Raw genomic sequence first — 18,946 nt, forward strand, 5'->3', positions numbered from 1 at the left:
AATTTTTTTTTACAGGGGGTAAATAAAAAAATATTTTACAAGGAGAAAACAAAAAATGACCTATATTACAGGGGGTAAAGACCTATTAACCCTTCATTTTATAAACATTTGTCGATATTCATTTTCTTTCTATCTCTTATTGGACCATACAAAGATTCAAACTAGCAGTTTAGTGTATGTGTAGTCCATGTCAAGCACAATCAACATCAAAGGTCAAGAAATGTCCAAAAATTTGAAGCTTGTGTGTATTTATATCTTATTATTGGTTTTAATTGAAAAATTGCTAAACATTTCTATTTGGCCGACAATAGAGTTTTTACTCTATCTTGTAGTTGAAACTGCTTGTATGTAGAAATGAGATGGATGAATATACACATAGCTATTCAACCAAAAGTTTCATTGGGTGGTCCAAGTTCAAGTTTTGCCGGGATTGTGCAGATTAAGTGTACTGACATATGCTCTTCTACAAGAGTCAAGTTGAAGTTTCTTTATTAAATGCATCATTTACTTTGGTTTACAATGTGTTTCTGACATTTGCATTGACATACTTATTGCTGGAAAGTCAATATTGTTCCGTAGGATGGTGTTCGTTTTAAGTGTACATGATGCTTTGATTCTCTTTGATGTTTCAGTTGCTCACATTAACTTAATCAAGGGTACATATATGATTAATATATAAATCATTGTTTTTCTTCTTTAACTGTCTGCATAAAATGTTGGATTATTAATCACTTTTCACTATGTTGTTTGATATTATTCAGAGCGACTACTACTTTGTGGTTTTTTTATCGATGTTCCGATTGCTCAACCTCTACGAAAATATGAATGAGAGATTTTCATTACTGATAAAAAAACAGATGCAATGTGAGTTTTTTATTAACAACTTTTTGTTTTCAATTTTGTGTTACGAATTTGAGTTCTCAAATTTTCTTCATTAATTTTATAAGGAGTTAAAAGAGTGTTTTGACTTTGTTGATCCAATTGATTGAAAACCATGAGAGAAAACGATGAGTTTTATTTTTAATCACCGCTTGTCGTTATGATCCTATTTTTAATTTTGGTATTATTATGAACTTTTTATCCCTATATATAATTTAAATGTCTATATTAATAGTGAATGTTATCTAATTTGTAAACTACTCATCAATGAAAACAATTCAGGAAAATATTATTGGTGGAGATATTGGAAAGGTTGTTTGTGATGATTTGATTAAGATGAGAGCATTTTGCATTGAATATGATGTTGGTATTGTAAGTAAAAGTTTATGTTTAATATCAACATTCTTTGTCACTCAAGAGTTTATAAGTAAAAGTTTATACCGTGTCATCGCAACATTCTTAATTCTTCTATAAATATTACTAATAATTTTTATACAAACTTTTACTTCAACGTACTTATATTCTTTGATTATAAAAATTGTGTTTAATCTTAAATGATAGCAGTAACATTTATATATGTTATGTTATTGAGAAAGTTGCAATTGCATATGTTAACATGTTTCATTCCAATTTAGCTTGCATACAAATTGTGTTTGGTTATGAGAATTTAACAACTTTGTATATTTGTTGCTAACTTTAACTTACATATGTTATTGATGATATTATTATTGTTTTAGTGTGCTATTGTCATATAAAGTTAACATGAAATTTTTCTGTTTTGGTATAAAATAATGTGATTGATTCATTGCTTATGAAAATTATGTTTGATCTTAAATGATAGTAAGGGCATAAATATATGATATTTATAAAGGATTAATTGTTTAGCTTGAAATTTGCAAATGGTTGAAACTTACATTGCAAACAAAATGTCTTTAGTTTTAAAAATTGAACAAGTTTTTTATTTTTACTTGATCACTAGAAAGTTATTGTCTTTGTTTAAATGAAATGCATAATGTATATACTGATTTTGCTTATAAATTTTTTCTATTCTTTTTAAGTACAAGAGAAGATTAATGCTTTGCAAGAGAGTTTGCAAAGTAGATTGCTCTCTTTGTTATGTTGCGTGATCCAAACGAGTTTTGCATATAGCTATTACAATGTTTTTTTATATTCTGCATCAAACATAGTGTGAATGCTCTGTCGATATCTAACGTATGTTAAAGACAGATTCATTGTACATTGACAAATATATTAATTACTAACTATATCACACATTTGTGATAACACGAGTCTTGAGTCTAGTTTTATTCATTTTTCTTTACTCTTAAAGGATGTCTGATATTTATACTTACTTGTTAATATACAATTGACATTTAATATACATTTATACATAAAGGGTGTACGATACCATAAATTACAACTATTATATTTGCATAAATTTTTCATCTTAATGATTTTTTTTTTTTATCAAACTAATGACTTAAATATGACGTGACACACCCATTTTTAATTGGTGCATCCCGAATGCAATATATAATGTACATATTTAAAGAAGATAATAACATCTCTTGTAATACAGTATGGATTCCGTTTTGTCCAATTTAGACATTTAACGGTCTCGATTATTTGTCATTTTCTTATCGGTTATGCTTGAAGTAACAATCAGATAGACTTTCAGTAGTTAATGTCTATGAACCTGTATTGCTGTTTTATTTTTTTGCTGTTGCGCCTAAGTAAATTGCTCTTTTTTTTTCTTTCTCCCAGAATGTACGATTACTTGTCAGCAATCGACATATATGATCCCCCACGTCTGTGAAACTAAAAATATTGTCTAAGATCATTTCCAATGGTGATGTCTTCATCATTTAAGACCTGATATCTGATAGATATTTTCATTGGATTTTTTTTGAAGGTTTTTAAGACCCAGGGTGTCACTTAAGATCCACATTCTTAAGTGGACCCCACACTACTCTTTGTTAAAATAATCATTTTACTGTTGAAATATAAATAATGAAGAGTTAGTGGTATGACCGATTTAAACATTTTGTGAGAGGGTCTTAATTAGAGTGACTGGGTGCTTATTAAGTATTGTTATTAAAAAATTATAAAAAAGGGATATGTACATATCGAACCCGTTTAAAACTCCAAATTAAAGGTCCCTATTATAGATGCATTTATTAGATCAAGAGAAGCAAAGCAATAGTTCATTTTTTATTATTATAGATCCTTTAATATCTTATTCTTATTTTTTATTGTTACATGAGAGGGTAGAAACCATTAATGCCATAACTTTACTATAGCGTAAATAACATCTTTGCTCTCTCTGGAGTATATAACTCTGGTTGCATTCCATTACTAGGCCTCCCAGTTTCAAGAAGCTGCAACAAAAAAAATAGTGACCTTTTAACCCTAGTTAGTTTTTACAATATTAAACAAACAATGCAAAATAAATATTAGATGCATTTACATTTTACATGATTGATTGATTTCTTTTTTTGAGGGGATGATTGATTAATTTTTTGAATAGTAATTGAGTGAAATTTATAAGAGTAGTGATATTTGAACAACCATTTTATACAACTTTTGGTGACAACTTTTTTTTTTTTTCTCTCTTTTCATTGGTTAAAAACAATGGAGAGAGAAAAAGGAAGAGAGAGAATACGAGAATAATGTGAGTATGAGAGATAAAGTTGTCAAAAAGTTGTCACAAAGTGGTTGTACAAATATCATTTCTCAATTTATAACTATAAAGACTAAAAATTTAATAAGGAGTATTAATTAAATAAAATAAAAAAAAGTTTGAGTACTAAAAAATTCGAGGCCCAAAATGACAGGTTTAGTTTACTTGCAATCTGATGGGCCAGCCCTAGATATAGAGTGTCAGTTAAGGGGGGTGACCAGACAACTTTTTTTTTTTTTTTTTGATAGGCTAAGAGAAAGGTTGGGCATCCGGGAGAATCTGAAGCATCCCAACTAGGTTGGCACCCTAACAGAAGCCCCCATCCTCTACCGCCTTTCGAATACGTAATATTATTAAAAAAAAAAAAAGGAAAAAAATTTACAATAAGGGGACTAGGCCAAAACCCTCAAAAGAAAAATAAATATATATAGGAAAAACAAGGGACCAAAATAGCTAACAAAATCTATAAATAGGCATCCCATTTCTGTCCCTAGTAAAATCCGCCAACAAAGAAGAAGGCAACATAGTGAACCACGTAGTATCAAGCAGGGAATCATTATTACCAATCCCCCGGATCTTCTAAAACAAAATTATTCATTTAAACGGAGGAAGAGGACCCTGAGAGCAGGTTTTGTATGAAGCCTTTTGCACGTTCTTTTTCTTCTGAGACTTTGAAACTACCTCTTTAAATGACACCTCATTCACAGCAACCTTTGCTAGCCAAGTTTGCATAAAATCTAACTCTTTCTACAACACTGGGTCTACAGGAGCACCATCCGGCGCCATAATACTACTGACATTTAATGTTTTTTCCTTGACTGGGGATAAAATATGTTCTTGGTTCTCCTCCAAATCATTTCTAGCTATCTCATCAGATACATTCTCAAGTTGTATGGTAAAAGTATTATTAGTAATAGCAGGGCTATGAGAAATAGGAGTTACCATAATTGTCGGTGTTACAACCAAGATGTCATCTGTGTGGTCAATAATATCGCCCCCTTGGGATTGAGACGTTGCATCCATCTCCAAGGTAGCCTCCAAAGATGCGGCCTCAAGTGGTATTTGAGCTGGAATATCTGAATTTGTGGATTGGTGCTGCGGATGTGGGACAATTTCTATTTCCTCCGCCAAATGTGTCGCCTCTAGTGTTTTCTGAAAGGGAATATTTGAATTCATTGATTGTTGTGGGACTGCTTCCGTTTCCTCATCTAGATTTATCGGTTCTGAATCATTTTCTTTTGAGGAGCCAAAAGCTTTTGAGGAACCAACTACATCACAACACTTTATCGGTGTTTTTTTTCTTCACCAATTTAACTTAACTAATTACTCCTAGTTATATGAGTTGTGTCATTTAAACATTTATTTATATGATAATTTTTTAGACAACCAAAGTCTTAAAAAAAAAATGAAATATTGACACAAAAATCAAAGCAATAAAAAGAAAAAAATAAAAATATAATGTGAATATGAAAGAGAAAATTGTCATAAAAATTGTCAAAATGATTGTTCAAAGAGGAGTGTTATTTGAACAACCATTTGGTTGACAACTTTTGGGACAACCATAATTTACAAAGAAAAAGTTGGTATTTGCACGAAAATCAAAGCAATAGAGAGATAAAGTAAAAAGTAATATGAGTATGAGAGAGAAAGTGGTCACAAAATAGATGTTCAAATATCATTTCTCTTGTTCAAATAACATTTCTCTAGTAATATATACACATAGTATTCTAAAAGATAAATAATTAGTTAAAGACAGAAAATAAATAATAGGGTTAAGTACTCCTAAATATACCAACATTTGATTTCAATTTACCTAAAATATTTTGGATATGGTCGATAATAACTGGACTTGTTTGACAAACACATCATACCAAAAATTGCAACCCTAAATATCTAACAGTATCAACGTACAACAATATTCAACTATTCATTCTCTTTCTCTACTACTCTTCTTTTTCTTCAAGTCTTCATTGGAGCTTCAACAACGTACAATAGTGTTCGATTTCAATCAGAACATGAAAAAAAAATTGGGGTAGAACCTGATGTGACTATAACAACACCATGCCTCACACTAGGTTTTCCCCAGGCTTGAGAAGCTGCAAAAATACAGTAAATTTTTTATGTTAGAATGAATCATTATTTGGCATACCATTAAAAATAAGTGGTAAAGGTCAAGGTTAAGTTTTACTTTTTATATCTTTTTTTATCGGGGCATAGAATTATTTGATATGACGTGTTTTAAATAAGTTTTAAGAAAATTTTATTACAACTAGAGTCAAGAGGAGCATGATCATTTATATTGACAAAAATAATAAAAAATAAAATAAGTGAAGGGGTAAAATTGGAATAAAAAATAGTACACTAAAATACAATATTTTTTAATATAAGATAAAAAATAATTTATTTTCACGGTATCCAATATTGTTTCTATTGTCGTAGATCGTTCCATCCGTTGTTGTGAGTTCTTATTTTAATAACATTTAATTAAATTTTTAATTGATAATGTAAATCAATATTATAAAAAAGTTAAGCACAAAGGAGAACATCCCTTTTATATATTGGTATAGAATAGATTTTATCAAAAAAATTTCAATATTCAATTAACCATTGTTTATAGATAAAGTCTATTTTTATAAAAGTCGTGTTTAAACCATTGCTTATATATTTACTACAATTTAGTTGTCTATCACTATAAGTGTTAGATTTTTTTTTCAATTCTTTATAAACGAAAATTGTCAATATTATAACGGAGCCTCTAGATTATCAAGGACGGCTCTGTTAGTAAAAAAAAAAAAAAAAGATAAATAAGTAAGTTCAAGTGTACAACAAAGCTCCTCCTAAGAAAAGTGCAACAAATCAGTGTTTAATTAGGAGAACGGATGATCCCCGTGAACTTAGCTCAGTTGATAGGGATATCGCATTTTATATGCAGGGGTTGGGGTTCGAACCCCGGACGAACCCCGAACACTCCTCTTCTCCACAATTAAATTGTGTGAGCTCTAGCCACTAGGCTATTTGATCAAAAATAAAATAAAATTAGGAGAACGGATGTACTAACCTGCTTGAGAAAGAGCCCAGTTGTTGTCTTGTTCAATATGCCAAGCAAAATATCCAAACAATCCATTTTGCTTGGCATAAGCAACCTTGGCAGATATACTCTGAGTGTCATCATATCCATACCAATCTGTACCTTTGAAGCAGTAATTTTGAGCATATGTGGAGTTGTACACAATCTGTGCCCCATCATTTTTTATATCCTTGTACTTCACTGCCCCTAATCCCTGCGTAGCTTTATCATGAATTCTATGTTTATTAGGATCTGCCAAACTCCACTTATAACCATAGAAGGGTAAACCAAGTGCAAGTTTGCTTTTTGGCACACCTAACCCTACCCATTTTGTGATACCTTCATCTGCACTAAATTGGCCAGTTGGGTTTTTCAAAGGAGCGGGTGGTTGTGTTTGAGTTGGATTTATATCTGAGATGTAAAGGTCATAGGTCATTACATTAACCCAATCCAAGTTGTTTGCAACATCTTGACCAGGGTAGTATTTTAGTGGAGTTATCTGATCAGAGCCACCCACTGCAGCAGATAACAACAGTTCCGGCTTGTCGGAACTCCTAGACTCTGCGGCCACAGCAGCTCTCCACTCTTTGATGAGTAAACCAAAGTTGGTCATTTCAGCGTCTGAGGATGGATACTGCCAATCAAGATCAAGGCCATGGAAGTTGTTATTTCTGGCTAGTCGGATTGAAGAATCTATGAATGATTTTCGGGTACTGGCTTGGCTAGCCATGTTGGCAAATTTTTGTGCCAAAGTAGGACCGCCACCACCACCACCAATTGATAAAAGCGTCTTCACCGAATTACTCTTTGACTGAATGGTTTCAGTGAAGGTTGAGAAACTAGCTGCGTGTGTAGAAGAAATGGTGACTTGGTTGGTATTAGAATCAAGGTCAGCAAATGCACAGAACAAGTGGGTGAAATAAGAGGGATCAATGTCAGAAACTGCAAGGTCACTATCAGAATACCAATAGCCACCTTTAATGGCAGCGTTTGTAGAGGAAAATTGGAGTTGGAGAATCATAAGGAGAGTGGAAATCAAGAGGAACGAATGCTTTTTGGAGTAAGCCATTTTTTTTGTTGGTGTGGATCGATCGATACAAATTGTTTCGGATACGTGAGGTAGGTATCTAGCACTAAAGCACATTTTGTTGACTCTTCTCTTGCTTGTTCAATAATGTTGAAAATATACAGTAAATGAGTTAGGATCCGTTGTGTTGACACCAAATCCTAACCATCTAACTTTTTAATCTAATGGCCAACAATCAATGACATAATAACTCCTACATGAACTCTCCTCACACTCACACTCACACTCACACTCGTGTTCTAGGATTTTCTTTTCAATCGCTATTGTCCATTCTGCCGAAATCAACAGCTTTGTTCCATAGAAATTTTAAAACCTTGTGGGAATGCTAATTCATACTTTTCCATCTTCTTTATACCAATAATCTGCAGTAACCATTATTGATTTGAAACATTTGTATCAAAAGGGGGAAAGCTAATCATATCAATAAAAAGGGGAAGTTAATCGTAGAATTACAAGGCACACACAACAAGGATAGTGGAATTTTAGAAAAACTTTTAAATTGTGCAATTGAGGATAGTTCTCTCAACATTACAAATTAAAATCAATTCTCAATTTTATGTTTAGCATGAAATTTCCTTTACAAATTAAGATCCGGATGAAAAGAAAAGAGAGAAGTAATTTTGATGGGAATGAAAGCAACAATTTTTAACAGTACTGTGACCGAGAATGAAATCGAAAACATTAGAGCAATTGTCTTTAGAATTTGTCTCCAATAACCATATGAATGAGTGCCTTCAAGAAGAAGATGAGAGGGTAGTATATTTTTCTTTGAAGAGTTCCCACGTGAACAAGTTCGCGAATAAATGTGAGCCATTAAGATTAAAACAAAGAATGGCTAAGATTTGGTGTCAACGAATCCGTTGACACTTGATGTCAACGGATCCTAACTTATAGTATATATATATATATATATATATATATATATATATATATATATATATATATATATATATATATATATATATATATATATATATGCAGATCTTTCACTCTTTTACTCCTTTAACTCTTCTCTTCTTCATTCTAAAGCTTATGTTTCTTCTTCTCCTCGCCATCAATGATGTTTTCCGGCGACCCGAACCTTCGCCGGCGCGATGCCCCCCGTCGCCACCTTCCACCATCGCCAATTCGCAGTCGGAAACCCACAGCTCCCACATTTCTGCACACTTTCGTGATTGGAAATCTCATAAAATAAACCATTTCATATCTGATTTCAAGCTAATGTCTGTGTTTTTTATTCTCGTAAAGTGTGTTTTAAAATTTGATTTTTAAATTTCAACTATCCATTTTTGATCTAATGGTTCATAATCATTTTCACCATTCTCACATAAGATAATCATTCTCATAAGATACATCCTATATATATATATATATATATATATATATATATATATATATATATATTAGTCAAGTAGCCTAATGTATTGTGAGACGAAACTTGCATATATTATGCATTGTCCCTACCAACTGAACTGCTAACGAGAACTTATCTATCATATATCATAAAAAGTGTTAATGCTTTACAATTGTATTCAAATAATCAATATTTTTAAACTCGTGTGTGTTAATAATTAATATATTGGCTAAAGTGCACTTTTCCCTCCCTAATTTTCAAAAACTTGCAATTTTGGCCCCCTAAGTACCAAAACCACAATTTAACCCCCCTAAGATTTAGCCCCATTGCAACTTTGGTCCTTTTGATCAATTTTGACCTAGTCAACGCTGATTTGGCATGCCACATGTGTATTTTTATTTTTATTTTTTTAAAAGCCACATAATCATTTATTAAATTAAAAAAATGAAAAAAGAAAAAAAAAATCAGAATTTTAAAAAAATAATAATAGAAAAGGAAAATAAAAAAGGTATAAACGATTCTTCTTCTTTCCATAATTCCTTTTTAAAAAAAAAAATCTGATTTTTTTTTAATTTTTCAATTTCTTTTTTCATTTTTTTAATTTAATAAATGATTATGTGGCTTTAAAAAAAAAGAAAATTAAAAAATATACATGTGGCATGCCAAATCAGCGTTGACTAGGTCAAAATTGATCAAAAGGACCAAAGTTGCAATGGAGCTAAATCTTAGGGGTGCTAAATTGTGGTTTTGGTACTTAGGGGATCTAAATTGCAAGTTTTTGAAAGTTAGGGGGGAAGAGTGCACTTTAGCCTAATATATTTTGTGAAAAAGCAATTAACTTTTTTTGTGAGTTATATTTCATTACTATCAATTTTTGCAATAATCATTCTATAATTCAAACGACCGTGCACCAAACTTTATGTTCGTTCATTCACACCATAGACTTCATTTTCAGAAGATGGAAAAAGACGTGAAAATTGACTTAATGCATAATACATTAATAGCAAATAAGAAAATGAATATCTATAGGTAGTCAAATGTATCTAATAAAAAATAATATTTGATCGTATTTTTTAAAATGTAGTTGGTCACAAAAAACTACGGTGATCATAAACTAGATATTTTTGAGTACTTGCCTCCTCCGGTAAATAGGAGGATATAGGGCTCATAAAATAAAACAAATGGGATATAGGATCGTCTTAAATTAGTGTTTATTTATTTATCCTTTTATAGTGTTATTATTATGAAAAATGCTGTTTGGTACGATACTTAATTCGCAGGAATCACACGAACTAGTCAAATAACAATGATTCACACTAAACAAGCTTTTGAATACTTTTTTTTTTCTTTTCCGGGTGGTATAGTCTTTGATTACTTTAAGTCTTTAACAATACTGAACTATATTTTGGCATATGGAAATATCAATAAATTTAGTGTTAAATATTTTTTAGTCCTGTAAAATTAAGAGTTTTCAATTTTAGTTTCTATAAAATTTTATTGATAATTTTACTCCTCCACAATATTAAAGTTTATAAGAATAGTTCCTATTTTAAAATTTTTTGACAAATCAATTACAATCATAGTTGTTTGGGTTAAATATGTTCTTAGTTCTTACATTTTGCGTCCCTTTGAAGAATAGTTTCTACATTTCATTAAATGTTTTTAAAATCCTCACATTTTATCTCCGTTATCAAAATTAGTCTCTGTCGTTGGTTCTCTAAGAGAATGTTGATGTGGCACTTAATGGGTTCCAATTATTTGAGGGTTAAATATGTTTTTGGTCCCTATATTTTGTGTGACTTTGAAGAATAGTCCTTACATTTTGCGTGAATTTAAAAATATTTATTCAAATGTAAGGACCGTTCTTCAAAGTCATGCAAAATGTAAGAATTAAGAATTGTAATTGGAGTTTGGGTTTACTTTGAATATGCAGTCAAGCAAGAGACAATATAAAGATGCAACAAGCGTGAAAAATATTTTTGACGGTTTTGAATATAATTTTTTAATCAAGAATATTTTAGCACACAATTTTTTTAGAGGCTAGCACACAAGTGTTGGATTGTGCATTTAATTACGCCGTCGTGCCTTTTACGCGAAAAAACCATTCGCACCACCTAGCACTACTCTATTATTATAGACTATTAAATTATGCTCATTCATTACTTTAATTTTCAATGTATTTTTTTTTAAACATAATTTTGAATGTATTGAATACATAATTTTTATGCAAAAAATATTATTTCATCTATCATAAATTATACTAGTATGTCACTTTAAAAAAAAAAATTGTCATAACTTATAAGTCATCTTACAATATCAATAAAACATTAATGACGTCTTTCTCATCACACTCTTTACTATTTATTACTCAATCTCAATTCTTTTATTCTCTCTTTACAATGCCATAAATGAAGAATAATTTTGTAAAATTAATCATAATTTCTCATTCTCATACAAAATTAACCACATTTCTTTACTTGTATGAAATTGTCAAAAACAACTTATAATTTGAGACGGAAGGAGTTTTTAGACTATTAAGTGAGCATCTCCAAATATTATTTATATGAAACTCAATTTAAGTAACATATACAATGATTAATCCTTAAAGGGATATAGGAAGGTCACAAGTCACAACCTTCCCAAAATTCCGAAGTTTTCATTCTTTTTTTGTGTGAACCCTCCAATTTCTATGGGAATGGGGTCATGATAATTCAGAGTTTAACTATGAGGTAAGTAAAGGTTGGCCATAATATACATATTTTTGAAAATGTTATATTATATACTAGCATATACACATGCACATGTATCACAAGTATTCAACGCAATCGAGTGGCAAAATGACGCAACTGCAAAATTCCAGAATTCGATCCTTGCGATGTGTATTTTAACCTTATACATCATGATAATATTTCAATCTTCGTCATTGATCATACACCACTATCAAGTCAGAGAGGCTCTCCTAACAGGGAGGATGTTTGGTGCTGGAATCACAATCCGTCTGGGGTGTTCTCTATGAAGTCACTGTACTCGACTCTTGCTACGAGCAAGGACGAAACAAAAAATTAAGTATAGGGCGTATAACACTTCATTTGATTTAAGGCTTAATTATACTTTTGGTCCTTGCATTTTGACCAACTCATGAAATTTTTCCTACCTCTTTTAAATCAAACAAAATTGTCCCTAAAGTATATGTTTTTTGCAGTTTTAGTCCTATCTCCCTATTTCCAACTCCATAAACGCACAGAAATGACAGTTTTAGTCCAACCACCTATGTTCAACCATGAAATAAACAAGGAATAAATAATGTGGGTACAAGGAATCTACTTTGTTCAGCATACAAACCAAGAAAAACCCTAATTTTTAAGACATGTTTCAGGTATGTAACATGTCTCGAAAATTAGGTTAGTGTGTTGAATAAAGTAGATTCATTGTACCCACATGTTTTATTCTTTGTTTATTTCATGGTTGAGCATAGGTGGTTGGACTAAAACTGTCATTTATGTGCGTTTTTGGAGTTGGAAATAGGGAGATAGGACTAAAACTGCAAAAAAACATATAGTTTAAGGACGATTTTGTTCGATTTAAAAAAGATAGGACCATTTTCGTGAGTTGGTCAAAATGGTAGGATCAAAAGTGTAATTAAACCTTGATTTAATGTAAATTAAAAAAAATGCTTAATTACACTTTTGGTCCTCGTGTTTTGGTCTATTCACGAAATTGGTCCTGCCCTTTTAAAACAGAACAAAATTGTCCTTCGGTTATCATTTTTGTTGCACTTTTGGTCCTTACCCCCTGTTTGGCCTTCAAAAGCGCTTATGTGTCACATTTTTTAATGAGTTGGCAAGAAAAGTGAAGATGTGGCAAAAGACATGTGGAAAAAACAGTCTACATGTCATCAAATAAATAAATAAATATTTAAAATTACAATTTAACTAAATTAATTTGTTAAAAATAAATAAAACTAAATTACAATATTCTTACTTCTCTTCATCATCCTGAACACAATCTTCTTCCTCTTCATCAGTATCTTCAACCTCATTAACCTCAACAACATTCAACAACATGCTTTTCATCATCATCTCTATCTAATAACTTATCATTTGTTCTATTAATTTAAATTAGATCTAGCTAATGACTATAATAAAATTAACATCATAATTGTATCCATTAATTTAGGTTTACTAAAATCCTTAAAAAAAACTTATCACTAAAATAACTCTTCCTCAAACCATTTTTCTCACACAAAAACCCATATTCCTCTTTGGATTCTTACTCCTTTTTTCTCAAACCTCCAACCTTCCATTATTCCAAATCCATCGATGTTCCTTCTCTTTCTCCAGAAACTCCCACTCACATCCCCTCCTTCCCTGGATCTAGATCCTCTCCTTCTTTATTGTCTCGTGCCATCTCTCCAGCGTTGTTTCCCCTTTGTTCAATTGAAATACAAATTTCTCAAATTTCAAGTTTTGGATGGGGTTGTAGATTCGGCTTCTGAGCAATCTCCGGTGCCGACAAAGACATTTTTTCTGCACTTGAGAAACGACAGATTCGCTAGAGTTGAATTGATTCTGTGTGTTTCTGAAAGTTGGGGTTTTGATTTGAGTTGCTGCTGCCCATTTTCGGATTTGGGTTGTTGTTGTTATATTTCACAATCAAATCAAAGAGAAGTGGAGAACAAGAGAAGAAAATGAAATGTGTTGTTCATGAGAAGAGAAATGGGTAGGTGAAGAGCAAAGAATCTGGATGAGGAAGAAGATGGAATTGAATCTAAATTTTGTTTTTTTTCTTTAAAAATCTGGAATTTTGTTTTTATTAATGAAATGGTTTTAATTTTTTTTTTATTAAAAAAATGTTAAAATTGTTTTTTTAAATTAAAAAATGTTTAAATTGTATTTTTAAATTAAAAATTACTTTTTTAATGACATGTAAATGTCATTTTTCAGATTGGCACTGCCACATAGGTGTTTATTGGCCACATCAGCGTTTTTGGAGGATAAAAATTGGGGGTAGGACGAAAAATGCAACAAAAATGATAACTAAAGGACAATTTTGTTATGTTTTAAAAGGGCATGACCAATTTCGTGAGTATGCCAAAACACGGGAACCAAAAGTGTAATTAAGCCTAAAAAAAAATGTAATTTTAGAAAAATTTCGACATAGCTTCCATTAAAATTTTACTATTCGTACATCAAATAAATTGCACCTCATAACAAAGTTATTATTTGATATAACAAATGTTGAATGCAGCTCCTTGCTGATTTTGCAAACAACGTCCAGTGGGCAAAGAGTATAAACTCTTATATAGTTTTGAAATTAACAAAGTTTCAAGTGAAATAATCTCGATTTAAATGTACTTTAAGCTTTCGGAAAAAAGAAAATGAAGGTATTACAAAATGGTACCATACACAATTCTAAATCCATTGAAAAATAAAAGGTCATTTAAGTTTTTTGTTTTTTCCAAAGTGGTCCTTTAAGTTTCAAAAGTCTCAAACAAGTCCTTTTAGTCTAGCATTGTAGATAGCATAGTTGGTAATTGCTTCCTTGAACTCATCTTTGATACCAAATCTGCCTCATAACACCCACTTAAAATCAGTCATCTTTTTAGGCATGACAAATGGTGGATAATGGTCTTTGTTGCTATCATCTGATCATCATCACCATCATCCTCTAAAAAGACTTGTTTGAAACGATTCAAAAACTAAAAGGACTTGTTTGGAACTTTTGAAACTTAAAGGACCACTTTGGGAAAAACGAAAAACTTAAAGACCTTTAGATGCATTTGACCGTCAATCAAAATATACAAATAACCAAATATGGAACTACAAGTGAATACAAAATCCGTGTATGTAAACAACCTAATCTTCAACTCGATCCATAACCGACATAGTATCAATTCTGCTACACGTTCGATCTCTGTAGGTTGCTACTTACAAAAGAAGAAGAAAAAAGAAGCGGATGAAGAAAAATAATATAGAGGATAGATTACACGTCAAGTTATATCGGTAGGTATGTCAATTCTGCATTGATCTTGAAATAGTTCAATGGAGTGTCAAGATAGCTCGGTTGTCCAGTTGATCATCGACAATCGGCACTACTAGAAAACTCGGATTTAGCGACGGCCATTTTCCGTGGCAAAAGAGTTAAAATTCCGTAGCAAACGACTTTGTGACGGGTTTTGCGACGCCTAAAAATCCCTCGTAATAATGGGGGTCGGAAAAATTAACCGACGGAATATCAATTCCGTCACTCATTGCGGCGGCTCACACACGGTCGCAAAAAACCGTCGCTAAGCCTCTAACATTATGTATATATGTGACCCAGTTTTCCGTCACAAATACTGACGTAAAAAATATCCGTCACAAATTACTGAGGGAAAAAACCGTTGCAAATAACTGAGAGAACAATCCCGTCACAAAATATTTGGGAATTTGGATAGCGTCGCAATGCTACCCGACGCTACACTGCAAGACAAAAATTTTGTGACTTTCATATTTTCCATCACAAATCAGTTTTTTTTTTCCTTTAAAATTAGTTTAGGAAATTTCTCAATTATTTCTCAAAACACTTTTGGAATATAAAACAAGGTGATGAAAATCACAAGATTAAATACATTAATATTTGATGAAAAACCTTTTTGATTGCATTCACAAGAATCACACTACTTATCTTTTGCAAATATATTAAAATAACTACTAAATAGTATTAGAACATTTACTTTAAACTAAAAGTTATAATCAAATTTTCAAAATAATATGATAAATAATCAAGTAGGTGGACACAAATGTTAATCCTAACTCGAACGATGAGGTCGATAAGGAGGTAGATCTGAATGGCCTTGTGTAAAAGACTCCATGAATTTCTGGAACTGTTCTTGGAGCAATCACGAATCCTCCTGTGACTGCTGTCGAGCTAAACGTGACTCCTCCTGTGATGCATGAATCAATTCCTCGTTAGTCTTCAATCGCTCCTTGAGTTCCATGTTTTCAGCTGACATTTTAGATATTGCAGTCCTCATATGCTCATATTCAGATGGTGAGATGTCGTCAGATGACCTAGATGAAGAAGGCTTGTATTTTCCTGCCTCTGTCCCCAAACCATATATGCGTCCTTTCTTGTCGACTCCTCAAACTACGTCCAAGAAGATGAAGTTGTCTGACTGACGGTCATTGGACACATCATCCCCCTCTGTTTGTTGTGAGTTCCTTTCAAAAATCCGTCTTTCATATTCATCCTACAAAATTAGAGTTTGTCTTAATTCTTACGTACAAAAATATGAAATTAAATTAATTACTACAATGAAATTCATATATAAACCAACCAATAACAAGTTAAACAAATTAAAACTAGCTTTTAACTAATAACCAAGTTATCATGACTTCTTTCCAAGTGAAGAAACATAAGATTATCATGTTCAGATGTCAGAACTTGATGAACAATAATAAGCATGCATAACATTAAAAATTATGGCACAAAAGAATGTAACACACAACAATATACATGATTAGATAACCAAAAACAATTATAGCACATGATGGCAGAGTTATAGTGTGGCAGCATGCATCAATACACATGAGGACAATTATAAATACTAATTTTAAAGTTTTTCCAATTACCTTGACTTTCCACCAGCATACCAAGTCCACAAAAGGATATAACTAATTCTAGAAAATTTTCAATTGTTTTATGTTCATTTGACAAAGGGCTGGAAATGATAATATCATCGAATTGTAACTTACCGCAACCATTTGAGATTTGGAGGATACCCACTTTGATGGATCACCTTTCATTTTGTGTGTCTTTAGATACACTTCCCATCAACTTGGAGTCATGTTTGAGTCAGTTTTCTATGGTAAAAAATAAATAGATTAGTATTATTATTAATTTAAATCATTGTGCTTTACTGCAAATATTATTTGACGCAATACAGCAGGGATCCATTCGCCTTTGTCCATTCCTCTTCGTACCCAATACATTGTATTTTGGTATCCATCAGATGCCTTATGATGATAAGTCTTCTTTTATGTCTTGATCATGCTCAGGAAGCCACTTATATATCCTCTGCAATACATGCAATGTAATTAATATAGGATAAACCGGACATCAAACTAGGAGCTTTGCTCTGGAACTTGTAACTCTTTTGTGAGTTATATATTCACCACTATTCTCTTGTTTCTATTGATTTATTCTGTTTTATTAGCTATGTTCATTAAAAATCGCTCTTTTCACTTTTGAAATTGTTTTTTCTCCAACTGCCGTTGACCCAGCAACAGTTAACCACCGCCGGACACTATTAAAGTCAGTTGAAAAAAAGATCAATTTCAAAGACGAAAAGAAAGTAGTCAATTAGGAATCTCATAATACATCATGTCCCTGCTGCTGATCAAAATGTAGACATTCTCACTAAGCCTGTCTCCCCACTACAATTTACTAATCTGAGACTAACCCATGGTGTTTGATAAGTTTACACTTGATCAACCACCTTGAGTTTGCGTTGAAAAATGAAAAATGGACAACCAAACATTAGAAGCATCCAAGAGCAATAATCATCCCTTAAAAAAAAACAATGAATCATTGTGGTATAAGGAAATGGATGAAGGACCCTATGTAACACCCCGTTACCCAAAAGCAATAAAATAACATATAAACATCAGAGTAATTCCACAACGGGCATGCTACATTGCAAATTCAAAATTCTTAAATAGAAAATAAAACTATTTAATTCAACATCATTCATAACTTCAATAATTATGCAGCGGAAAGTTTTGCATTTCAATAACAACCACAACGATTTAAATCTCCAACAATATCCTGGCATTAAGCCTAAACAACAAAGTCAACCAACAAAGGGCCACATCATCAAGTTCCAAAAATTGATACATAGGAGGAAAACAACAATAAAATAATATAAATATTCCCATCCCACGTATCAGAGCCCTAGACACGACAATGAGCCACCACCAACTACTCAGGATCACCTGCAAGTTACCCATAGGAAGGGCAACGTTTTCAAGCAGAAGGGGTGAGATTCACAACAATAAATATAGATATTAAAATCATCAATTGAATCTAACACCCTAATCAACGACACATTATCTTGTAAACATATATATATATATATATATATATATATATATATATATATATATATATATATATAAGTCACAAGCAACAACAACATCAACAATACACCATAATCACAATGAATATAAATATATAGCATATATTCAACACCAACATCATCTATCAGATAATAACCGAAATCAACAACCAAGACTCATGCAAATGACATGACCACTGCTAAGACACCATCTTAGACTTCTTAATAAAATGCAATTATGCATGTGGTACCAATCAGGACCGAGGCCCTCACCGCTTTTGAATGGTTAAAGCATTCATCAGGACCGAAGCCCTCACCGCTGTTGAGCAACTAGTACTCCAGGACCGAAGCCCTCACCGCTGTTTTATGCATATGCAATGGACCTACTTGTGTATATCTACATACAACTGACCATGCAATGCAACTCCATGTGACTCCAATTAATACAACATGTATGATTAATAATTAAAACATACAATGCATTCCTCATCATCAATCAACATCCAACAGAGATTCAACCATTCAGAATGATGCACAATTAAATAAAATTATGCTTAAACAACAACACTTAAACCTTATCAATCAAGCAAGCAAAACTGCACTCAAAACTGCACTAGCTCGCCTCGCGAGCACATCTGCTCGCCATGGCGAGTTCACAAAACACTAGCTCGCCATGGCGAGTTCAAGGCGAACTCGAGGCGAGTGAAAATCAGGTGCTCTCGGGAAAAAGTGACATTTTCTCACTCAAACTCCAATTCTAAGCTCTCTATTCATCTTTTTAA

The 18,946-nt window shown here is 32.0% G+C and overlaps 1 protein-coding gene and 1 pseudogene across 1 annotated transcript; both read right to left on the minus strand.

The window, feature by feature from the left end:
* Positions 1-5,336: 5,336 nt before the first annotated feature.
* On the minus strand, positions 5,337-7,777 carry LOC25490140 (class V chitinase). Its single transcript, XM_013606592.3, has 2 exons — positions 6,618-7,777; positions 5,337-5,655 (listed from the first exon to the last, which is right to left on the minus strand). Exons 1-2 carry the CDS (start codon positions 7,768-7,770, stop codon positions 5,564-5,566), a joined length of 1,245 nt encoding a protein of 414 aa, XP_013462046.2. The 5' UTR covers positions 7,771-7,777; the 3' UTR covers positions 5,337-5,563.
* Positions 7,778-15,757: 7,980 nt separating this feature from the next.
* On the minus strand, positions 15,758-17,040 carry LOC120579626 (uncharacterized; annotated as a pseudogene).
* Between the last annotated feature and the right edge of the window lie 1,906 nt (positions 17,041-18,946).

Source organism: Medicago truncatula, chromosome 3, assembly GCF_003473485.1.
Source record: "Medicago truncatula cultivar Jemalong A17 chromosome 3, MtrunA17r5.0-ANR, whole genome shotgun sequence".
Lineage (NCBI taxonomy): Eukaryota > Viridiplantae > Streptophyta > Magnoliopsida > Fabales > Fabaceae > Medicago > Medicago truncatula.

What these genes read in the sequence shown, in the direction of transcription:
- LOC25490140 (XM_013606592.3), bottom strand. Translation starts at nt 7,770, where the DNA reads ATGTGCTTTAGTGCTAGATACCTACCTCACGTATCCGAAACAATTTGT. An exon ending in CTGGGCTCTTTCTCAAGCAG is followed by an intron (nt 5,656 to 6,617) that starts GTTAGTACATCC and finishes GTATTTTTGCAG; the next exon opens with CTTCTCAAGCCTGGGGAAAA.